At 36.3% G+C, this 19,930-nt stretch overlaps 1 protein-coding gene across 1 annotated transcript in view; it reads left to right on the plus strand.

The window, feature by feature from the left end:
* LOC150095635 (dynein axonemal heavy chain 8-like) overlaps nucleotides 1-19,930 on the plus strand; it is a 2,108,518-nt gene that overhangs the window by 253,223 nt on the left and 1,835,365 nt on the right. The window contains exon 13 of the mRNA XM_090409931.1: nucleotides 18,931-19,011. Coding sequence (XP_090266057.1) covers nucleotides 18,931-19,011 — 81 coding nt within the window. The remainder of the gene's footprint in view (nucleotides 1-18,930; nucleotides 19,012-19,930) is intronic.

Genomic DNA, 19,930 nt, shown 5'->3' on the forward strand with positions numbered 1-19,930 from the left:
TATTTATTATTATTTTTTTTTTTTGTTATTGACTCTGTTAGGGATTATCCATATATGTAAACACTTTTTTGAGATAGAGCTTTCTTATTATTTGGGACAAAAGGAGGATTTAACAATATAGTGCTCTACAGAAAAATTGTTTCTCAAATGGAAAGAATACAAGGAGAGTGGGGTATCATTATATTGCCCTAATAACTTAACTAGTTGATAGACAGTGTTTAACACCTTTATGGGAAATAGTGCTCCTTAACTCTGCTGTCATAATTATTTTTATTGTATTTTATTTTTTACATTACATTACTTGGCCTATAGCATTAAATGACCATTGTTGCCCTTTCAGTTCACTGATGTCACTTTGCTGAATTTTCTGTTGCGTGTATGCATGTGCACTTTTATTCCATTAATTTCATATTGAGGATACTTATGAAATGTGGCAAAAATTTCTCTCAGTTTGATTCTCATTTTTCAATATATTGAACAAGGCTGGAGATAATGTGGAATTTAGGAGACGTCTTACAGGTGTAGCATGGAATGAGGAGTTAGCTGGAAATGATATCAATGCAGCTTGGGAGATATTCAAGAACTTTTTAGTAGAAGCAAAGTCTACATGTATTCTAAGGATCAGAAGGCTAAATAAGATAGTTGGTGAAATGGATGAATGAAGAGATTAAAAATGTGATACAGAGAAAAAAGGCATTATGGAGGCAGCATAAGAGGATTGGTAATAATCAATTTCATGAGGACTATGAAGAACAGGCAAGGAGGGTGATTTGGTTGGTAAGAGTAGCAAAAGTGAAGTATGAGCAGCAGTTAGCTAAAGAAGCAAAAAACGAATCCTAGGTTCTTTTGCTATTTAGCCAGCAAAAAAAAAATCGTATGGAGGGATGACATTGATTGGCGGAAAATGGTATAAGAACAACGGCTGTGGAGGCTATAGTTGAGATACTTAATGAGCAGTTGATGAAGATCTTTCATTCTTGTGAATGTGACATCATGGAGAGTTTAAGAGCAGTTGATGAGGAGGAGGAGGAGAGACTGAGTGTAAGTGAGCAAGAAATATATGGAGAATTGAGCAAAATTGATGTTAATAAGGCTATAACACCACGTATTTTGAAGGAATGTGCCAGGGAGTTAGCATCTGCCTTGATATATTTGTTTAATATGAGTCTTGAAGTGGGTTGAAGTTCCAAAGTAATCGAAGGAGGGCAAGATTTTGCCTTCATAAGGGAGGTGATAGAAGTCAAGCATCAAATTATAGTCCTATCTGTATGTCAGATGTTGTGGTTAAAGTGTTCTAATCTTTTTTATAATAATTTGTTATAATCATTTTTAGCCATTATCCTTATTAGCTTTTAATAACTTGATGGTTGCTGCTGGTTACATAACATGGTAGTTATCTCCATGATTTATTGAAATAAATGCTGTTCATTATGTAACTATTAAAGAAATAGAGTGCTGTTGATGACAGAACAGGAGGATCCATCCAAATTGGAGATTCAAGAGAGAAATAGTCACAATATTAATATTATTATTATTAACATATAAAAACCATGGAGTCAGAGACATGTTATGAGAGGTGCCTACATTCGCAACACACTCAGGCAATGCATTCCACTCACCAACCACTCAGGCAATGCATTCCACTCACCAACCACTCAGGCAATGCATTCCACTCACCAACCACTCTCCATGCAAAAAAACCGTCTCTTCATTACTCTACTCACTCCTTCCTTATACAGTTTCCAGCGATGGCCTCTTGTTCTACCTCCTTGTCACATTCTATGAGAAATCTCTTCCATGTCAACCTGATAACAATCCCTGACTAGCTTATATGTCTCAGTCACCCCCCCCTCCTCCTATTTACGAGGCTTTGCAACTTACATTCTCTCAGTCTGTATTCATGCTCAACATTCCAAAGACCACCAACCACCTTTGTGAATCTTCTCTGAACCCTTTCCAATATATCCTCATTACTATGAAAACCCGGTGACCAAATCGTTGAGCAGTAATCCACATGAGGCCTGAACAAGGCCTTATGCAATGGCATCAAGACCTCTTTATTTCTGCATGTCAGGTTCCTCCACATCATTGTCATTATCTGATGTGATGTCTTCCCAACTTGTGCATTGTGGCCCTTGAATATCAGGTCCTTGTCCACCATCACTCCTAGATCTCTCATCTCCTCTACTTCCTTTAAAGTTTCTCCACCAAGTGTATACTTTGCATCCCATCATTGCTTGTAAAAACCCAGAACCTTGCACTTTGCAACATTGAACTGACAGTTCTGTTTACTTGCCATTCATGCAATCTGTTCTTCCTCTTGTAAGACTATAACATCTGCTTGACTCTGCATTGCTCTCCCCAGTTTTGCATCATCTGCAATCAGCTGCATATCACTAGATAAAGCCATCCCAATATATTAACATGCAAGAACAACTATGGTTCCAAAACTGATCCTTATGGTACACCACTAGTGACCTTCCTCTTTTGGGATACTGCACCTCCATATACAACTTTCTGATACCTATCATACAGCCAGTCACTGATCCAACTCAAAAATCTGTTTAATCCCATCTGTTTCAATTTATTTACCAGCTTGTCCTGTGGCAGTCTGTCAATGGCTTTTGCGTGATCCAAGTATACCTGTGCATCTCCCCTGTCCAAGGTATTTGTCACCTTATTATAGTACATAAGTAAGTTTGTAAAACATGATCTCCCTTTAACTAACCCATGCTGATAACCACAGCTAATAATGCTGTTATCAACTCAGTGGTGTAGCTAGAGCTTTTGCTGCCTGGGGTGGTCCCTGAGTTTGCCGCCCCTCTCAATACACACCAAAAATACTACAAAAAGTCAAAACGACATATAGAGAAATAAATTAAAACACTATGTTTATTTTTGAAGTAAAACTTTAATTCCAACATTCTAAAATGATATTTTTCTTGCTTTTTTGTTAAGAAAATTGCCGATAACATTGGCGAAGTCTATTTCATAGTAATGTAGGTAATTCTTAATCAGTTTTAATTTAGAAAAACTCCTCTCACAACTAGCAACACTTACGACAATTGTGAGCAAAATTCACAGTAGTATTACAATATTTGGAACTGAGGTCTCAAGACTGTATTTTAGAATTAACTGCAAAAGATTCAAAGTACCCCCCCCCCTCTTCCCCCCCCCCCTCTAGCTACACCTCTGTATCAACCCATTTCTACTAATCTGTCCAGTACCTTCATCATGACTCCAGATATACACATTAGCCTATTATTTGAAAATACAGCTTTATTAAGACCTTTATCCACTGCAAGAATTTTTACCCTGCTTCTGCTTCCTTGAAATCTCTGCTGTTGCAAGACTCTTATTAAACAGGCATGCCAATGCTACTGCCAATTCTCTGGAACATTGTCTTAAGATGCATCGTGATATATCATCAAATCCTGTTGCCTTATTGACATCAAGTTTATTTATTTCCTCAAATATCTCATGCTGCTCACTCACAATTAAGCCATCCTCTCCTATGTCCTCTACACTTAAATTCCTCATGATTTCACCCTGATGAAACACCCTTATAGTATCTCAGCAGTGGTGGTGACGATTTTGGAAAAATTGGTTAGGGCTCGCATTCAGAAATGGGTTGATAGTGAAAAGCTACTTTGCAATGAACAACATGGGTTTACTAAGGGAAGGTCATGTTTTAGCAACTTTCTCACATTCAATAGCAATGTTACCATTGAACTAGACAATGGAAATAGACACACCATGATACTTTTGGAGTTTGTTAAGGTCGTTGATCGAATACAGTATGGTAGACTGTTGCATAAATTGGAGAAAATGGGTTTGGGTTATAGAATAATAGCATGGTTAAGAGGATGGCTGACTGATAGATATCAAAAAGTGGTGTACAGGGGATGCGAGTCTGCAAGATTTAAGTGGTGTACCACAAGGATCTTTAATGTACAGATTATTCAGTCTGTACATTAATGATATTGGGAAGGATTTGAAAAGCGACATACAGCTATTTGCTGATGATGCAAAGATAGGTAGGGTAATCAGGAATGGTGCTGATATGCAGTACTTGCAGAATGATTTGAATAGGCTGGAATTGTGGGCATGGGAAAATGGGTGTCAGTTCAATGTCAGTAAAAGTAAAGTCATTCACTTTGGTACGATTAGATATCATCATATTATATTGATGGGATTAGGCTAGAAGAAACTAATGAGGCCAGGAATCTTGGAGTGTTAATAGATTATGTCAAACACATTGTGTATCAAGAAACAATCCAGTCCCTTGCTCACCTGTGCCATAGAATAACAGAAACCAAAGATGCGATTCCTATGGATGTGCTTACCCGAATGTGGTCTGAGGTGGAATTCCGTTTTGTTATCTGTAGCACTGTAAATGCTGCACACATTGAGTTACATTAACGTGTAATCAAACTTGTGACATTGTTCTTTGATAATATATGCCACATACATTTCTGCTTCAAAATGTCATAAAATAAATTCCATTGAAAACCATGAAGTTCTTTTTTAGACACCCTGTTTTAATGTAGACTGGCTAACCATCTGACTAAAGAAAAATAAGCTCTCAAGTTTTGAAGCAGAGTTACCTTGGGCAGATATGTAACAAGGTTCACATGTATCAAGAGTCTTGGATTTTTGCACCTTCTCAGAGGATGTTATTATTATTAATAAGGTTGAATCTCCATTCAGTTGGCGAGAGTGACCATGAAGTAATTAATTTGGTCATGGGCAGTAAATGTGGAACTACAAGATTTGTGATTATGAAAATCTGAGTAGATCTATAGACTTGCATGTTTGCAAGTAATTTGAAAGAATAAAAGGAGTCTGTTAGTGTGTTAGTCTGGTTTTGAAGAGTTAGAGGTTGTAGTCATTTGGAAAATGGTATGGAAAAGATTGTTCTGTTCCAAAGGACAGAGGTATATGGAGTGGAGGAAGAAGATGAGATATTGATTCATTGGGTTTGGAGTCAAACAGTATATGGATGTTGAAAGCAGCTACTTTTTTTTGAGGGAAGTGAATGAATGGTTGTGGCAAGTTCTATTAAGCAAATAGCTCTTTTCTGGATATAGTCAAACATTCTGAGGGAAATTTTTTATGTGCACTCTAGATTTACAATTATTCTAAGGTTAGACTTGGTTGGAATTTATTATGTGATAGGAGTAGAGCAGAAGAAAAATAAAGTTTAGGATGAAAAAAATACCATACTTCTTGGAGTCTGTGAAGAGACTGTAGCTGTGGTGTGTTTATTCCAAGAAGAGAAACTAACCCTTGTTGGTTAGCAGAATGATATCACAAAGTGAATGAAAAGTGAGGCATGGTCTTACTTCCTGAAAATCAGGCAGGCTTGTGCTTTCATAGCATTAAAATTTATTACATCATCTTCACCTTACTTGAGAATGGCTAAAATAATGGTGTTTAAGAATTATTGTGGAATATTCTAAAGCTTGTACTGTCACCAGTAAAACTGTCAATAGAGTTGAGTGTCAGTATGAGAGAAAGAAGATCGTTGATGCAAAGGAGAAAGAATGTAGGTGAAAGAACAGAGTCTCAGCGTACTCTTGCATTGATATAAAACCATCTACCATGATTTATGATGACCAACCAGAGAGGAAGCTGGTTTCATCCTTCTCTTTATCTAGTCACAAAAGATAGGATGAAAACCATCAGATGTTGATTTGTTAAGCAGGCTATTATACCAGACTTATGCCTTGGAATTATCAAGAGTAATCCCCATCAGATTCTCTAAATATTTCCATAGCCTATATCCAAAAGTTGATAATGTTAACTGGGAGGGCAGCTGTACAATGACATCGGTGGAATCCATATTGGTAATCACTAATTAAGTGATGGATCTCTAGTTAGTGATGAGAGTAATGAGGTGAGAGCAATAGGATGATAAGCTGATGGCTGACTTTTATCTCTCTTTTTTGTAACAGGCTGAATAAAAAGCTTGCTGCCTTGCATCAGATGGAAGGATGTCATATGAGTGGGACAGCCTATCATGGTAATACAGAATGAGAGTTGGTTCTGAAGCAGCTGGATGGATACCATCAGTGCCAGAGGACTTGTTAGAATTAAAGTTGTCTGAGTATTTTTCTGATGACCTTCTAACAAAAAAATCAGAGAAAGCCAAAACCTGCTAAGGATGATTTGTGGAATAGTAGTTGATATTTGGCTTTGTCTAAATATCAACTACTGTTTGTTGATATTTAGACAACAAATAATATTTGTTGAGTTTGAGTTTGAGACTCAAATTTGAGTTAAAGACTGATGCCAAAAGATCTACCATCATAATGAAAGAAAAAGAGAGAGAGAGAGAGAGAGAGAGAGAGGTATAGGAGTTATTTCCAGTGTTAGCAAGAGATTAAAAGATGGCTCAAATACCACTTGTTCAGGGGGGCAAGTATATTTGTCTTGTACAAAGTCTTCCTTAGGTTTGTTGATTTTATTTTTAACAAACTGTATAAAGTGAGTGAGAGATACTCTCCTAATGTAGATTAGGTATACAGATGAATAATATATGGATTGGAGACCTGGTAAGTAGGAGAAGGGGGATGATAGGATAGAAACCCATAAACCCCTGAAAGGGAATTATGAGATACCGGTTGGATTTTTCATTATATGGAAGGTGGACTAAAGCGATCCATGGAAGTTGAGTTTGTGTTTGTTTAAGAAAGGTTTGTTCATTGCTAGTTTTTCAATGACAGAGTAATGAGACACAAATCTAGCTTGCCTGTTGAAGTGGTGAGTGCATTTAGTGAATGAGTATGGCAGCTGGTGTGAGTGATGTGTGGCCCTTCTCAATGAGTCCTTGATTCGCTGGAGATATTTCTTAATAATAATAATAATAATAAATAATTATAATTATTCCTCCCTAAAATACATAAAAATTATTGATATCTACATAATCGTATTATAGTGATTAAAAACCTATTGTTACAAGTTCATTTTTGCACTTTGGATATACAAAACTCCTATTATTATTACATCTACAAGTAATCCTTATAAACAAATGCAGAAATTTGTTTGTATAATCACTCTTTCTCAAACTTTGAAAAAAAAAATATATATACAAAAAATTCTGTATAATCTTCATTGTTAATATTAGAAGAATGGGCTGTAAATACATAATATAAAGACAAAAAAGTATTATTAAAATTTTAATTGAAATCCAATGTAGAAAATGCAGCACTTAGTGCTGAACTCTGTACAATTATAAGGTGCAATGTCACACAAGATGTTTATTGTATGTATAAATATTTTAGTAATCAATAAATTATAAATTATATTCTAAAAAAAAAAAAATTATTATTATTATTATTATTATTATTCATGCCTCCATGAAGTCAAAAGACTCATCGCAGGAGGTCCTTCCTAAGAAACACAAAGTCTATCAAGACTCATCGTGGGAGGTCCCTCCTAGGAAACACAGTCTATCATACCACTCCTTAAACTCATTGACCGTTCTCACTCTCACCACTCTATCAGGGAATGCATTCCATGGTTCAACCACCCTCCATGCAAAGAAACCACTCCTCACCCTCTTGCTCACAGTTTCCTTTCGTAACTTCCAAGGATGGCCTCTTGTCATCACTCCTTCCCGCTGTTCAACCAAGCGAAAGAACTCCCCAGTGTCAACCCTGTAACCACTTCTCAACAGTTTAAAAGTCTCAATCATATCACCTCTCCTTCTTCTATCCACCAAACTGCAGTCCACATTTCCTCAGTCGATCCTCATAACTAACGTTGTACAGTCCTGAAACCATCTTTGCTATCTGCCTTTGTACCCTTTCCACAGTTAATTTATCCCCTTCAAATCCTGGGGACCAAATCTGAGAACAATAGTCTAAGTGTGGTCTGATCAGAGTCTTATACAACAGAATGATAACTCTTTTAACTCTGCAGGTCAGTGTCCTCATTCTTGCAGCAATCCTCTGTGTTACCTTCACCACCTTTGAAATATGTCCCCTAAATTTCAGGTTTCTATCAATCATCAACCCCAGATCTCTTGTCTCCCCTACTTTTTCCAGTATAGCTCCTCCCATCGATGTGTCCCAAACCTCAAGACCATACATTTTGCTGCATTAAACCAACATCCCCATTCATTTGAAGGAGTTTCCAGTGAGGTTCACAGCATGATGTGGCATTCAAATTTTCACAATGCCTCTGAAAAAGGGCCAGCAGTACTCCCTGAGAATCCCAAAACCATAAGCTGACACATTCCTAAGCTTTCCTGCCAGTGACTTAACCTTGAAATTCTTGTTGCCAATGCAGTGGGATGTTTCCATTGCATTAAAGCATGCTATGATTCAGGTTGACAGAAGTAAGTTCATGCCCTGTAACAATCCAGTCTCATTTTAAAAGTGCTCAACAACATGCTGTTTGACAGTTGTATGCTCATTAAGTCATTTGTAGCTAGCCTGCTGAAACTAGCTACAAAACATATGTATATATTTTTTTAGCCTTTGGATTTTGTTTATGGTCTTTTGGGATTCTCAGTGTTTACTGCCGACCCATTTTCAGAAGCGTGGTGAAAATCTGAATGCCACATCATACGTTGAACTTCAGTGGGAACTCCTTCAAACCTATCTTTAAGACCTCACTCTAAGCAATGTTCACCTGTTTGACCCACTTTTGGTGGTAAACATTTTGCTGATGATCAGCAAAATGCATATGTATATAATGCATAAACATATGTATGTACATGTACTGTTATCATCCTAGACTGTGCTTTACCTAGTGATGCATGCTGAAAACAATATATTTCCAATTCATTTTTCTGCTTCTTGTTTGTAACTTACTGCCTTTAGCTACTGAAAAAAATAGATCCCAGATAATGAAAATTTCTAACTTCTTTCCTAATTTCTTCATTAAGTTATACTGGTTTCTGAGGTTCTTTTCTGTCTGTATTTCTTTCAAGAACCATAATGTTTATCATGCTTGGGTTGAGATCTAAATCCTGTGTTCTTACTAATATCAATAACCTCATCAAGAATGCATTCTAATTCTTCCCTGCCATTACAGAGGATTCTCAGCTTGGATTGTTGACCATTTGTCATCATCACCAAATTCTTGATATTTATCCTCAGAGGGATGTACATTATATTATAACTGTACTACATGAAAGGTCAGATAATAATTATCAACAGTTTTCCTCCAAATTAATCCGTTATCTGGCAAGACTCCAATATTGTCAGATCTTATATTTCTGTCTTCTAAAGCACTTTTTAGTGTAGCAATCCATTTCTCTGATCATTTTCCTGCCTCCTAGCAAAGAACACTTGTTTTCTTAACCTTCCTTCTCTCATTCTGTTCAAGTGACCATGCCATCTGAAATCTGCTGACACATTCCTGAATTTTAATAACATTCTTTCCTAATATCCTCATTTATAATATGATACTGCCATTAATACCACATGTTCACTCCCATAATTTTTCTCAGAATATTCACATCTGTAGCCTGCAATGTTTGATCAAGTGTTTGTGTATTTTTTCCCTAATCTACTCTCAGATCCATAAGATAAAATTGGTTTGAACACTGTCTTGTATACAGCTAGTTTCTTGTTTTGACTAATTTCTCTCTTATTCCTTGTAAATTTATTCATTTGACTTCTTACCATATGTGCTTTGCTAATTCTGTTTGTGTCCATATTTAGTTTGCCTTCTTCACTAAAAATTGTGCTTTAATAGCTGAAATATTTCACCTGTTCTACAGATTCTTTATTCAGAATGTAGTTGATGTTTTCAGTATTTCTTCATGTTTTCATTGTCTTTGGCTTTTTATTGCTGATTTTCATAATCATCATAATTTTTCATAATTTTCATCATACCATGCTTTAGACACACTCAGATTCTCTGCAGACAGCACACTCTCATACAAGGCATTCCAATCATTCAAAACTCTGCATGAAAAAAACTTGCTTCTCACTCCCCTACTCACATCCTCCTTATACAGCTTCCAGGGATGACCTCTGGTTCTCACCTAAACTACTCCTATTTTCTGTAGACCCTCTCTAGCTTTGATATGCAAAAATACTTGCATATCAAATCTATTACAGCAGTTCTGCAGTTTAGTCAGAGAATCCTGCAGACTTGTACTGGATTTATTTAGAAGTATAGCATCATCAGCATAAATCAGAGAATTGATATTAATAGTTCCAATTTTGATATCAGGTTTAATACCACTTTTCTTCATATTGTGATCTATATAGATGATGAATAACATTGGAGATAATGTACACCCTTGTTTCATACCTGGTTTAGCATCAGACCATATTCCTTTTTCTCCTGAAATTCTAACTGCTGACTTACAGCTCAAATATAGACTGTACTGCTCAATATAATGTCCCATTTATACCATTTAACTAGCATTTTGAATGACTTTTCTCTTAGCACCTTGTTATGTGCCTTTTTCAGATTTATGAAACTTAAATACAGATCCTTGTCATATTCCCATGATTTCTCAACTATTTGTCGTAAAGTGAAAATCTAATCTGGTGACATGTTTGGCTTGAATCCTGTGTGCTGTTCTCCAAATTTCTCTTTTACAGTTTTCTTAGCCTTTTCTCAAGAATACTTGCATAAATCTTACCAGGGTGTCAGTAGGGAAATACCTCTGATATCCTGGTTTTATTATTTTTTTTTATAGATTTGTATCATGAAAGCTCTACTCCAGTTATCTGGAATTTGACCCTCTGACCAGGTCTTTTGAAGCATGTAGAGTAACCATTGTGAATCTTTTATACATCTATACTTGAGCATTTTTGTTTGAATATCATCTACACCAGCTGACTAACCACATTCCATTTTTAATGACTTTTTTTATGTCAAACATTCATGGTATTCTTGATTGCATTTGTGTTGAGTGTTTTCTACCACTGTTCTGTCACTGTAACTGTAATTATTATTATTACATCACACCTCCAGGGAATCCAAAGACTCATTGAGGGAGGGCATCTACTCTGCAACTCTTTGTCTCACTACTTCATCAACCTTCATCATCTAACATCAATGCCATCTACTGCCGCCTACCATCACTAGTACTTTCATAGACAATCACAAACATCCATGCCCACGACGGGATTCGAACCCACAGCCTTTTGACTGGAGATCGGATATGCTGACCACTAGATGTCTTAATCTTCAGTTTCCATGTCACCTGTATGATGTCCTCAGCATAGATACTAAACAGGTGAGGAGAAAGTAGGCATGCTTGATTAATTCCATTTCCTTCCTAAAACAATCAGTTAATCAACCATCTGTTCCTACTACGACCTCTTTGTCACTGTGCAAGTTAGCTGTCAACCTGATAATGTGTTTTACAAATACCTATTAGTTTTGTGACGTTCCACAATTTCACATGTTGAACACAGTCCCAAGCTGTCATCTCATTTCATCATTCCATGTAACCAGTCCCTTCCTCAAAATGAAGGGGAGTGAGTGTTCTATAGTTTGCTGTGTATTATGCTTACTTATTCCAACATGAAGTTTATGTCTTATTATTCTGGTTAAATATGTTTAGATGTAATTAACTTAAACTTGCCAAGAAATTATATTCTTGTTTAATCCTTTATCCAAGTGCAAGCACAAAAGGTTTGCACATAAAATATCTTGTCAACTAGGCTACTTATGCAGTCTAGTTGCGAAGATATTTCTAATGCTGACTTCACATCAATTTCCTTGGTATTCAATAATGCTAAGCACATTTCCTTTCAAATGAGTGTAATATTATTATTATTATTATTATTACTCAAGACCCCATGGAGTCAAAGCCTCATCAAGGAGGTCCTTTTATCATACACACAGCTCATTATACCATGCTTTAGACACACTCAAATTCTCTGCAGACACCACACTCTCAGGCAAGGCATTCCAAAAAACTCTGCATGAAAAAAACCTGCTTCTCACTCCCCCACTCACATCCTCCTTATACAGCTTCCAGGGATGGAAGCTGTATAAGGAGGATGATAATGACCTCTGGTTCTCCCCTGAACTCCCACTATTTTCTGTAGAACCTCTCCAGCTTTGATCTTATAACAACTGCTTAATAACTTATAGGTCTCTATCATATCTCCCCTCCTCCTCCTCATGCCCACCAGACTCTGCAAGTTGCATTTTCTCAATCTTTCCTCATGTTCGACATTCCAGAGGTTAGAAACTAAATTAGTCAGTCGCCTCTGGACCCGTTCCAACAGCTCTTCATCATTCTGAAAACCAGGTGACCAAATCTGGGCACAATAGTCCATGTGTTGCCTAATCAAAACCTTATACAATGGAACAAGAATCTCCCTACTTCTACAAGTCAGTGTCCTGCACATCATTACAATTTTGGTTGTGTCCCCTAAATTTCAGATCCTTATCCACTATCACCATAAGATCTCTTATTTCCTCCACTTCCGACAATATATCCTCACCAAGCATAAATTCTGCATCTCATTTTTGTTTTCCAAATTTTAAAACCTTAGATTTTGCAACATTGAACTCTCATCCCCATTCTCGTGCCCAATCACTCAATTTATTCAAGTCTACTTGTAGGGCCTCAATATCTTCTCTACTCTTCATGGTTCGTCTCAACTTTGCATCATCTGCAAACAACTGAATATCTCCATCCAAATCTTCACCAATATCATTAATATACAAGTTTAACAGTAATGGCCCAAAAAAAAAAGATCCCTGAGGCACATCACCAGTAACTCTCCCCTTCCTGGATATCACTCCCCCCATACACAACTTGTTGATACCCATCAGATAGGCAATCTCCAAACCAATGCATCAATCCTTTCTTTTAGTGTTACACGGTGATCAGCATTCATTTAAAAACTTTTTTTATGGAATTTACAACCGTGTTAAAAAACGTTTTTATTATCCTGACGTTTCAATCTTCATATCAAGATCATCATCTGGAGCATACATAAATATGCAAGACAAGCTGGGTTACATTATTAATTGTAAGCTAGAGAAACAATGATTTGATCACATGTTATTCTACTGGCATGACCTCAAGTGAAAAAAAAATTTATAAATTACATCAAGCTAAGTTCTATTTATGATGACAGGATTAAACATTCTTTCTTAATTAGTAATAACCAGAGCCGATAAAGGAAATGCTACAGTTATTTTAAACCATACCACTATGTAGAAAAAATGAATCTGCTGGGCTCTGACAATAACACATACCAATTAGTTAACTACAACCCAACCAATAGAATAATAAACAAAACAGAGAAACTACTTAAGTCAATTACCACATGGCCCGAAGATACGGTCAAAAAACTATTTCCGAACTACGTGCGCTCCCCAAGAATTTACAGGCTACTGAAAATTCACAAAGAAAACACACTGCTAAGACCTATAGTTGAAGGAATTGATAGCCCAACATATCACTTAGCCAAAAAATTAGCGGGAACACTCAAGGAGTTGGTAGGTCATTTCCCCTCCTATATCAAAAACACATAACACTTCATAAAAAACATCCAAGACATTATATTAGAAAAAGATTATTTATTAGTCAGTTTTGACTTGTCTACCCTCTTTACGAATGTCCCAATCAATGACAATCCTTCTCCTACAGAACAAATTCCCTCCAGATATCACAGCACTCTTCGCGCATGTATTACGTTCTGGTTATTTTGTATGGCAAAATGCCTTCTACCTACAAAAAGATGGCATAGCTATGGGCTCGCCATTATCCCTCCCTATTGCTAACTTTTACATGGAACATTTTGAGCAAAGTGCTTTAAGTTTCTCCCCTGTACAATTAGGCATTAGACACATTCCTTAGCCACCTAAACAAACAACACAAACGCATGCAGTTCACAATAGAGATCGAAAAACATTACACACTTTCGTTTCTAGCACCCAAAACAAAAACTAAGTGTCATCAACACTCTAAAAACTAGGGCTCAGTCAATCTGTTACAATGAACAGGCACTGAAAGACGAATTTAAAATTATCAGCAATACTTTCCAAAAAAACGGATACAGCCAAAACACTATTAACAAAATTCCTACAAAACCTCAATACAAAACAAAGACAAACCAGAATACAGTAAAACTATAATCATTCATTACATTAAAGGAACATCAGACAAAATAAACAGAGTACTACAAAAATACAACCTCAAAGCCACCTTTAAACCTCCTGCAAAATTAAAAATTTTACTTAACTCATCCAAAGACCCGCTCTCTCCAGTAGCCTACCCTGGAGTATACTGTATTTATTGTACTTGCAACATGCCATATATAAGAGAAACAGTACGCGCAATTCCTATCAGACAAAAAAGAACATAAACGACACATTAAATATAATAATTATGGTGAAGCTGGCCTTTTGGATCATGCCCTGAATACCTCACACAGAATTTACTGGAAAAGCGCTAGCTTATACATTGCACTAAAACATAGTATGAACGGAAATTTAAGGAAGCCTGTGAGATCATTATCAACCACCCCAATCTGAACAATAATGACAGTCTAAAAATCCCAAACATCATCATCATCATCATCATCATTATCAAATTCCTGCCATGTACCCTCAAGGGGTGTACAGGATATGACAGTACTACATGAAAAAAATTACATCATTACTAACTTCCTATCTACAATTTTCCTCCAAACATATGGAAGGTATATATTTGACCCACGAAACCTCACTAAGAACAACTATAAACAGGACTCTAGAAAATCCAGTATCTTAAATAACAAGTGTAATACTAAAAATAGGACATCATTGTTTCTGAAAGAAAACCATGTGTAAGAAAGAATGTTCAGTCATGTCATCATAAATAGAATTTAGCTTGATGTAATTTATAAATATATTCTTTTTTTTTCACTAGAGGTCATGCCAGTAGAACAACATGTGAACAAATCATTGTTTCTCTAGCTTACAGTTAATAATGTAACTCAGCTTGTCTTGTATACTTATGTATGCTCCAGATGATGATCTTGATATGAAGATCGAAACATCGGGATAATAAAAAAGTTTTTTGACACAGTTGTAAATTCTATAAATTTTTTTTAAACCAATGCACCAATATAATATCCAACCTCATCCACTCCAATTTGACTATCAACTTATCATACGGTAATCTATCAAAAGCCCCTGCAAAATCTAAGCATATTACTGTGTATTTCTCTCCTCTGTCCATGGAACTAGACAACTTATTGTAATAAGTAAGTAGATTACTTAAACATCTCCTTCCTTTAGTAAATCGATGCTGTCCATCAAAGATAATACCATTGTTGTCAACCAATTCTGGATCCTAGTTCTCACAAGCTAAAATTCTCACCAACAACTTAACTAAAACACCTGACTCACAGATAGGCCTAAAGTTTGATGCTTGACTTTTATAACCTCCTTTATGAAGTGGCACAATCTTGCCCTCCTTATACTCCTTAGGAACTTGACCAAGTGCAAGACTCGTTTTAAAAAAATATGTCAAGGCCAGCATCAACTCCCTGGCACATTCCTTTAGAATACATGGTGATATATTAACAAGTCTCACAGCCTTATTTACATCTAGTTTGCTCAACTCCTGATACGCTTCTTGTGCACTTACAGTCGGTCTCTCTTCCCCATCATCAACTGCTCTCAATCTCTCATGAAGTCACATTCACAAGATTGAAAGACCTTTATCAACTGCTCATTAAGTATCTCCACCACACCTTCTGCAACAGCTGTCTTTATACCATTTTCTCCAATCAGTGTCATCCTTCCATAATCATTCTTTCTTTTGCTGGCTTCATATTGAAAGAACTCCATAGAATTCTTTTTGGCTTCATTAGCTAACTGCTGTTCATACTTCTCTTTAGCTACCATCACCAACCAAGTCACCCACCTTGCCTGGTCTTTGTAGTCCTCGTGGAATTGGTTATTTCCACTTCTCTTATGCTGCCTCCGTGCCCTTTTTCTCTGTATTGCATGCTTAATCTCTTTATTCATCCATTTCACACCTACCTTATTTAACCTTCTCACCTTTGGAATACATTTAGAAATTGCATTTTAATACAATGAAATGTATAATCACACCCTTGTAGTTCTACATATACCCTTTTCTTACAGAAGTCCTCACACTGCTGGCAACCACCAGGTAATCGCCTCATGGTCACTCTCACCAATTGGTGGGTGATTTGACACCTCATTTATAATTACATCCTCTGATGAGATGACCAAATTCAAGACCTTCAATCCTCGTGTGTCCTCTGTTACTACAAGGGTGTGATTATACAATGAAATGTATAATCACACCCTTGTAGTTCTACATATACCCTTTTCTTACAAAAGTCCTCACACTGCTGGCAACCACCCAGGTAATCGCCTCATGGTCACTCTCACCAATTGGTGGGTGTTTTGACACCTCATTTATAATTACATCCTCTGATGAGATGACCAAATTCAAGACCTTCAATCCTCTTGTGCCCTCTGTTGCATACTGTCTGAGGTGGTTATCCCTCAAAAACTCAAGAAACCAATTTTCTTTACTTCCCGTTGCTATCTCATCATTCCATTCTATATTGCCATAATTAAAATTACCCATAACGATCACTCTTTTCTTATTTGTGTGGCTAATTTGATTATACATTTCATAGTCACTACTATCCACATTTCCTGGTCTATAACAACCTCCAACCAAGTATTTTATTCCATTCACCTCTATCTCACACCATACTGCCTCAAAACCACTGGCACTATTTCTCTCTTGCACCTCTACTTTGTATGGATATAACTCTTTCTCTATCATCAATAGCACTCTCCCCTCCCTTTTAACCCTTCTATCCTCACGAAACACATCAGATTCTTCCATCTCTATACCTGTCAGGATGTCATCCTCATCTAACCATGGCACACTTATTCCAATAATTTTTGGGTGATCAGACATTTCATATGTCTTGTTTCTTACACTTCTAGCATTTGTTATATAAACACAACAGCTCATTCCCGGATCTACAGCTAGTTCCACTGATAACACTCATTCGATGTGATCTCTCCATGCTTGACTGGGGCCATTTACCTTTCTACTTATTCATTTTAGAACACTCTTCAATTCCAACTGTTTCCTCTTGATCCCTGGTCATCCCATTCCTTTCCTGTCTACACATGCTCTCATATCCTCTTAAGCATCCACCTTTCTCCCGCTGTGTACCCCTGTCCACTCTGAGCCTCCCCATTTCCCTGTTCCTCTTGCACGCTCATTCTCTCATGTTTCATACTCATGCCACCTGCTTCCTCATTCATAACCACCTCTTCAATCTCTCCTGTTGTTCTCTCCTGCTCCTCTGCATCACTTCCCACTTAATCTGATTCATTCTCTGAACTCACTTCTCTACCTTCCAGCAACAGTCTCTCCAAATGAATCACACCATAACAACTCAAATGCCATCCATTGCTCCCATACAGTTCACTTCATCCTTCAAACTAATTTTACACATTAACAAATTGTACTCCCCTCTCCTCACACATTTCAGCCCACATACCCTTCATAATCCTTGCTCTCTGCCTCATCTCACCACAGTCATATCTAGGCAACATGCTTACTACCCTTCCTGTCACACTATTCTCTTTTATCCGTCTAAGCAGCCTCCTGATATCCATTCTGATGTGCTCTTTGTCCTCTGTCAAGTCATTCGTACCTATTAAAACCATCAACTCCTTCACTCGCTCCCTCCTCATATCAAATGCCTCAATCACTCCACTCATTTTACCACCTAGAAAACATACCTTGTGCATCCTCTCATCCAGCACACCTTTAATAATGGAGTCACCATACAACGCCACTCACTCGTCTTTCATTAACTCTTTAGTACCTACTTGATTTGTTTTAATTGTTTTCACCCAAATTTTCTTAATTTCATTCCGCATCCATTTCATCTTTTGCCTCATCCAACCCAATTCAACTTTTGAATCTCGCGTCACATTCTCTCTATCATTCAATCTTTCTAATTTTCAAACTCTCGACTCCCACTTCACACCTTCACTTTTATTCATCCTTTTGAGTTTCTGTACTTGGAGCATGCATTCAACTTTTGCTTTCATTCCTTCTTTCCATTTTTTCCACTTTTGATCCTTTCGTCATACTATTTCCGGTTTCTTTCATTCTCTCAATTTTGTTTCCTTTCCCCACATTCACCTCGTTTTGTTCTTTTTACCATTCATTATGGTTTTCAAATCACTCGTTTTTCTTTTTTCAGTACTTTCTTAACAATTTTTCTCCTTTCTTTCCTACCATGCTTTTCTTTCGAACGAGCACTCCTTCTTCCCTCGACATTGTCACTACTAACACTTTCTTTCATCAAATTATGTTATCACTCATCAAATCCTTGTTTAGCTCACACTTAGCACATACCCTCTTTCCACTAGCCCTAAATGTCCACAGACCATCTGTGTAATCAAAAGAATACATGTAGCACACTTTGTACTTCATGAAATGACTGAAGTCTAAGTTAAAGTCATGCACTGACAAAGCCACCGCCATCTTTCCTCTGCCAGTTACTACTAAGTGCCAAAAACAATGAATTTGTAATCATCTTGAAGCAAAATATCCCACACGGTAATAATACTAGTAGCACACAACTTTTATAACAGCTCTTACTCAAACAATCACTTATATATATTTAACTATTTCAAGAATAACTTATCTGAATCAGGAGCACTTCTTACACACTGCTTCTACTGTTGCCTCACGAGCGCCCTCTCTACCTACACCAGTTTTGATTTTTGTTGAGGCCTCATTGCTGGGAGCTGAAGATATACTAAGTTTTTTATGATTTCATTAAAATAAGTGATTTTCTAATAGCGATATATATATATATATATATATATATATATATATATATATATATATATACATACATTTTTTTTCTATTTGTAAACATACATTTTAAACCCATTGCATTTTTGTCTTCTTTATATTAGGAAATTATAAATAGCTATAATTCTCTGCAGAGCAAAATACCTACAGTGTTTTCTACACTGATGACTCCACTTTTGAAGAAGGTAAGCAAATTATGCTTTAATATCTAAATCATTAATTAAATGAAAAACAATAACTTTTTTTTTTTTTTTACTAAGGATTAATAAATTTATCCTTCTGTGTAAATCATTCATGTCTAGTTTATTTATTTATTTGAAATTACATCCCTTTATTTTCAGTTATCAAAACCTTCATTTAACACACCCATGAATGGGTTAATATGTCAACTGACTTCTGGTATAGCATCACATACCAGAAATCAGTTAATAGACGGTAGTTAACTGTGCCTTCAGACATCCGATCCTTCACTGCACCCAGCAAAAAGATTTTTAACTACTCTACTCTCAGATAAGAGAGATTACTGTTTTTTTATTTGTAATTATGAAGAAAGAACTAAGGTTATTTGGCTAGTACATTATTCAATGTTAACTGCATGTACTTTACTAACTAGTGAAGTGAAACCTTCCCACCTCTGTATGATATTGGCTAACTCCCATTCAGTTGAAAAGATTTCATAAGGGTTTTTCATGTCCTAGACAGGATTTCAATCCAGATCTTTCCATTTTAAGGAATTGACATTACCAGCTAAGCTACAGTGGTTCTGGGATTACTGCATTACATTCACAAAAAAGTTACTCTACTAAACATATGGTGAATAATAAGTTTAATACAATTTTTTAAAATAACAGTTTTATGCTTGTAAAGGAAACTAATATTTATTAAATACTCCTATATATTTTGTTCAATATATCATGAGCATCATTCAGGGAGAAAGCAGAAGAATTGGCTGCAACATTTAAATTACAAACATAACAACAAGGCTTACAGCTTGTGCATGCTTCTACATATCTCAAATTGTTTTCCTTGGTTAGACTATAATAAATTTAGTTTAATCCTTTATCCAAGTGTAAGCAAACAAAGTTTGCACCTGAAGTATCTTCA

The sequence above is a fragment of the Typopeltis vanoorti genome, chromosome 20, assembly GCF_054136105.1.
Source record: "Typopeltis vanoorti isolate ZY-2024b chromosome 20, IOZ_Tvanoo_1.0, whole genome shotgun sequence".
Classification (NCBI taxonomy): domain Eukaryota; kingdom Metazoa; phylum Arthropoda; class Arachnida; order Uropygi; family Thelyphonidae; genus Typopeltis; species Typopeltis vanoorti.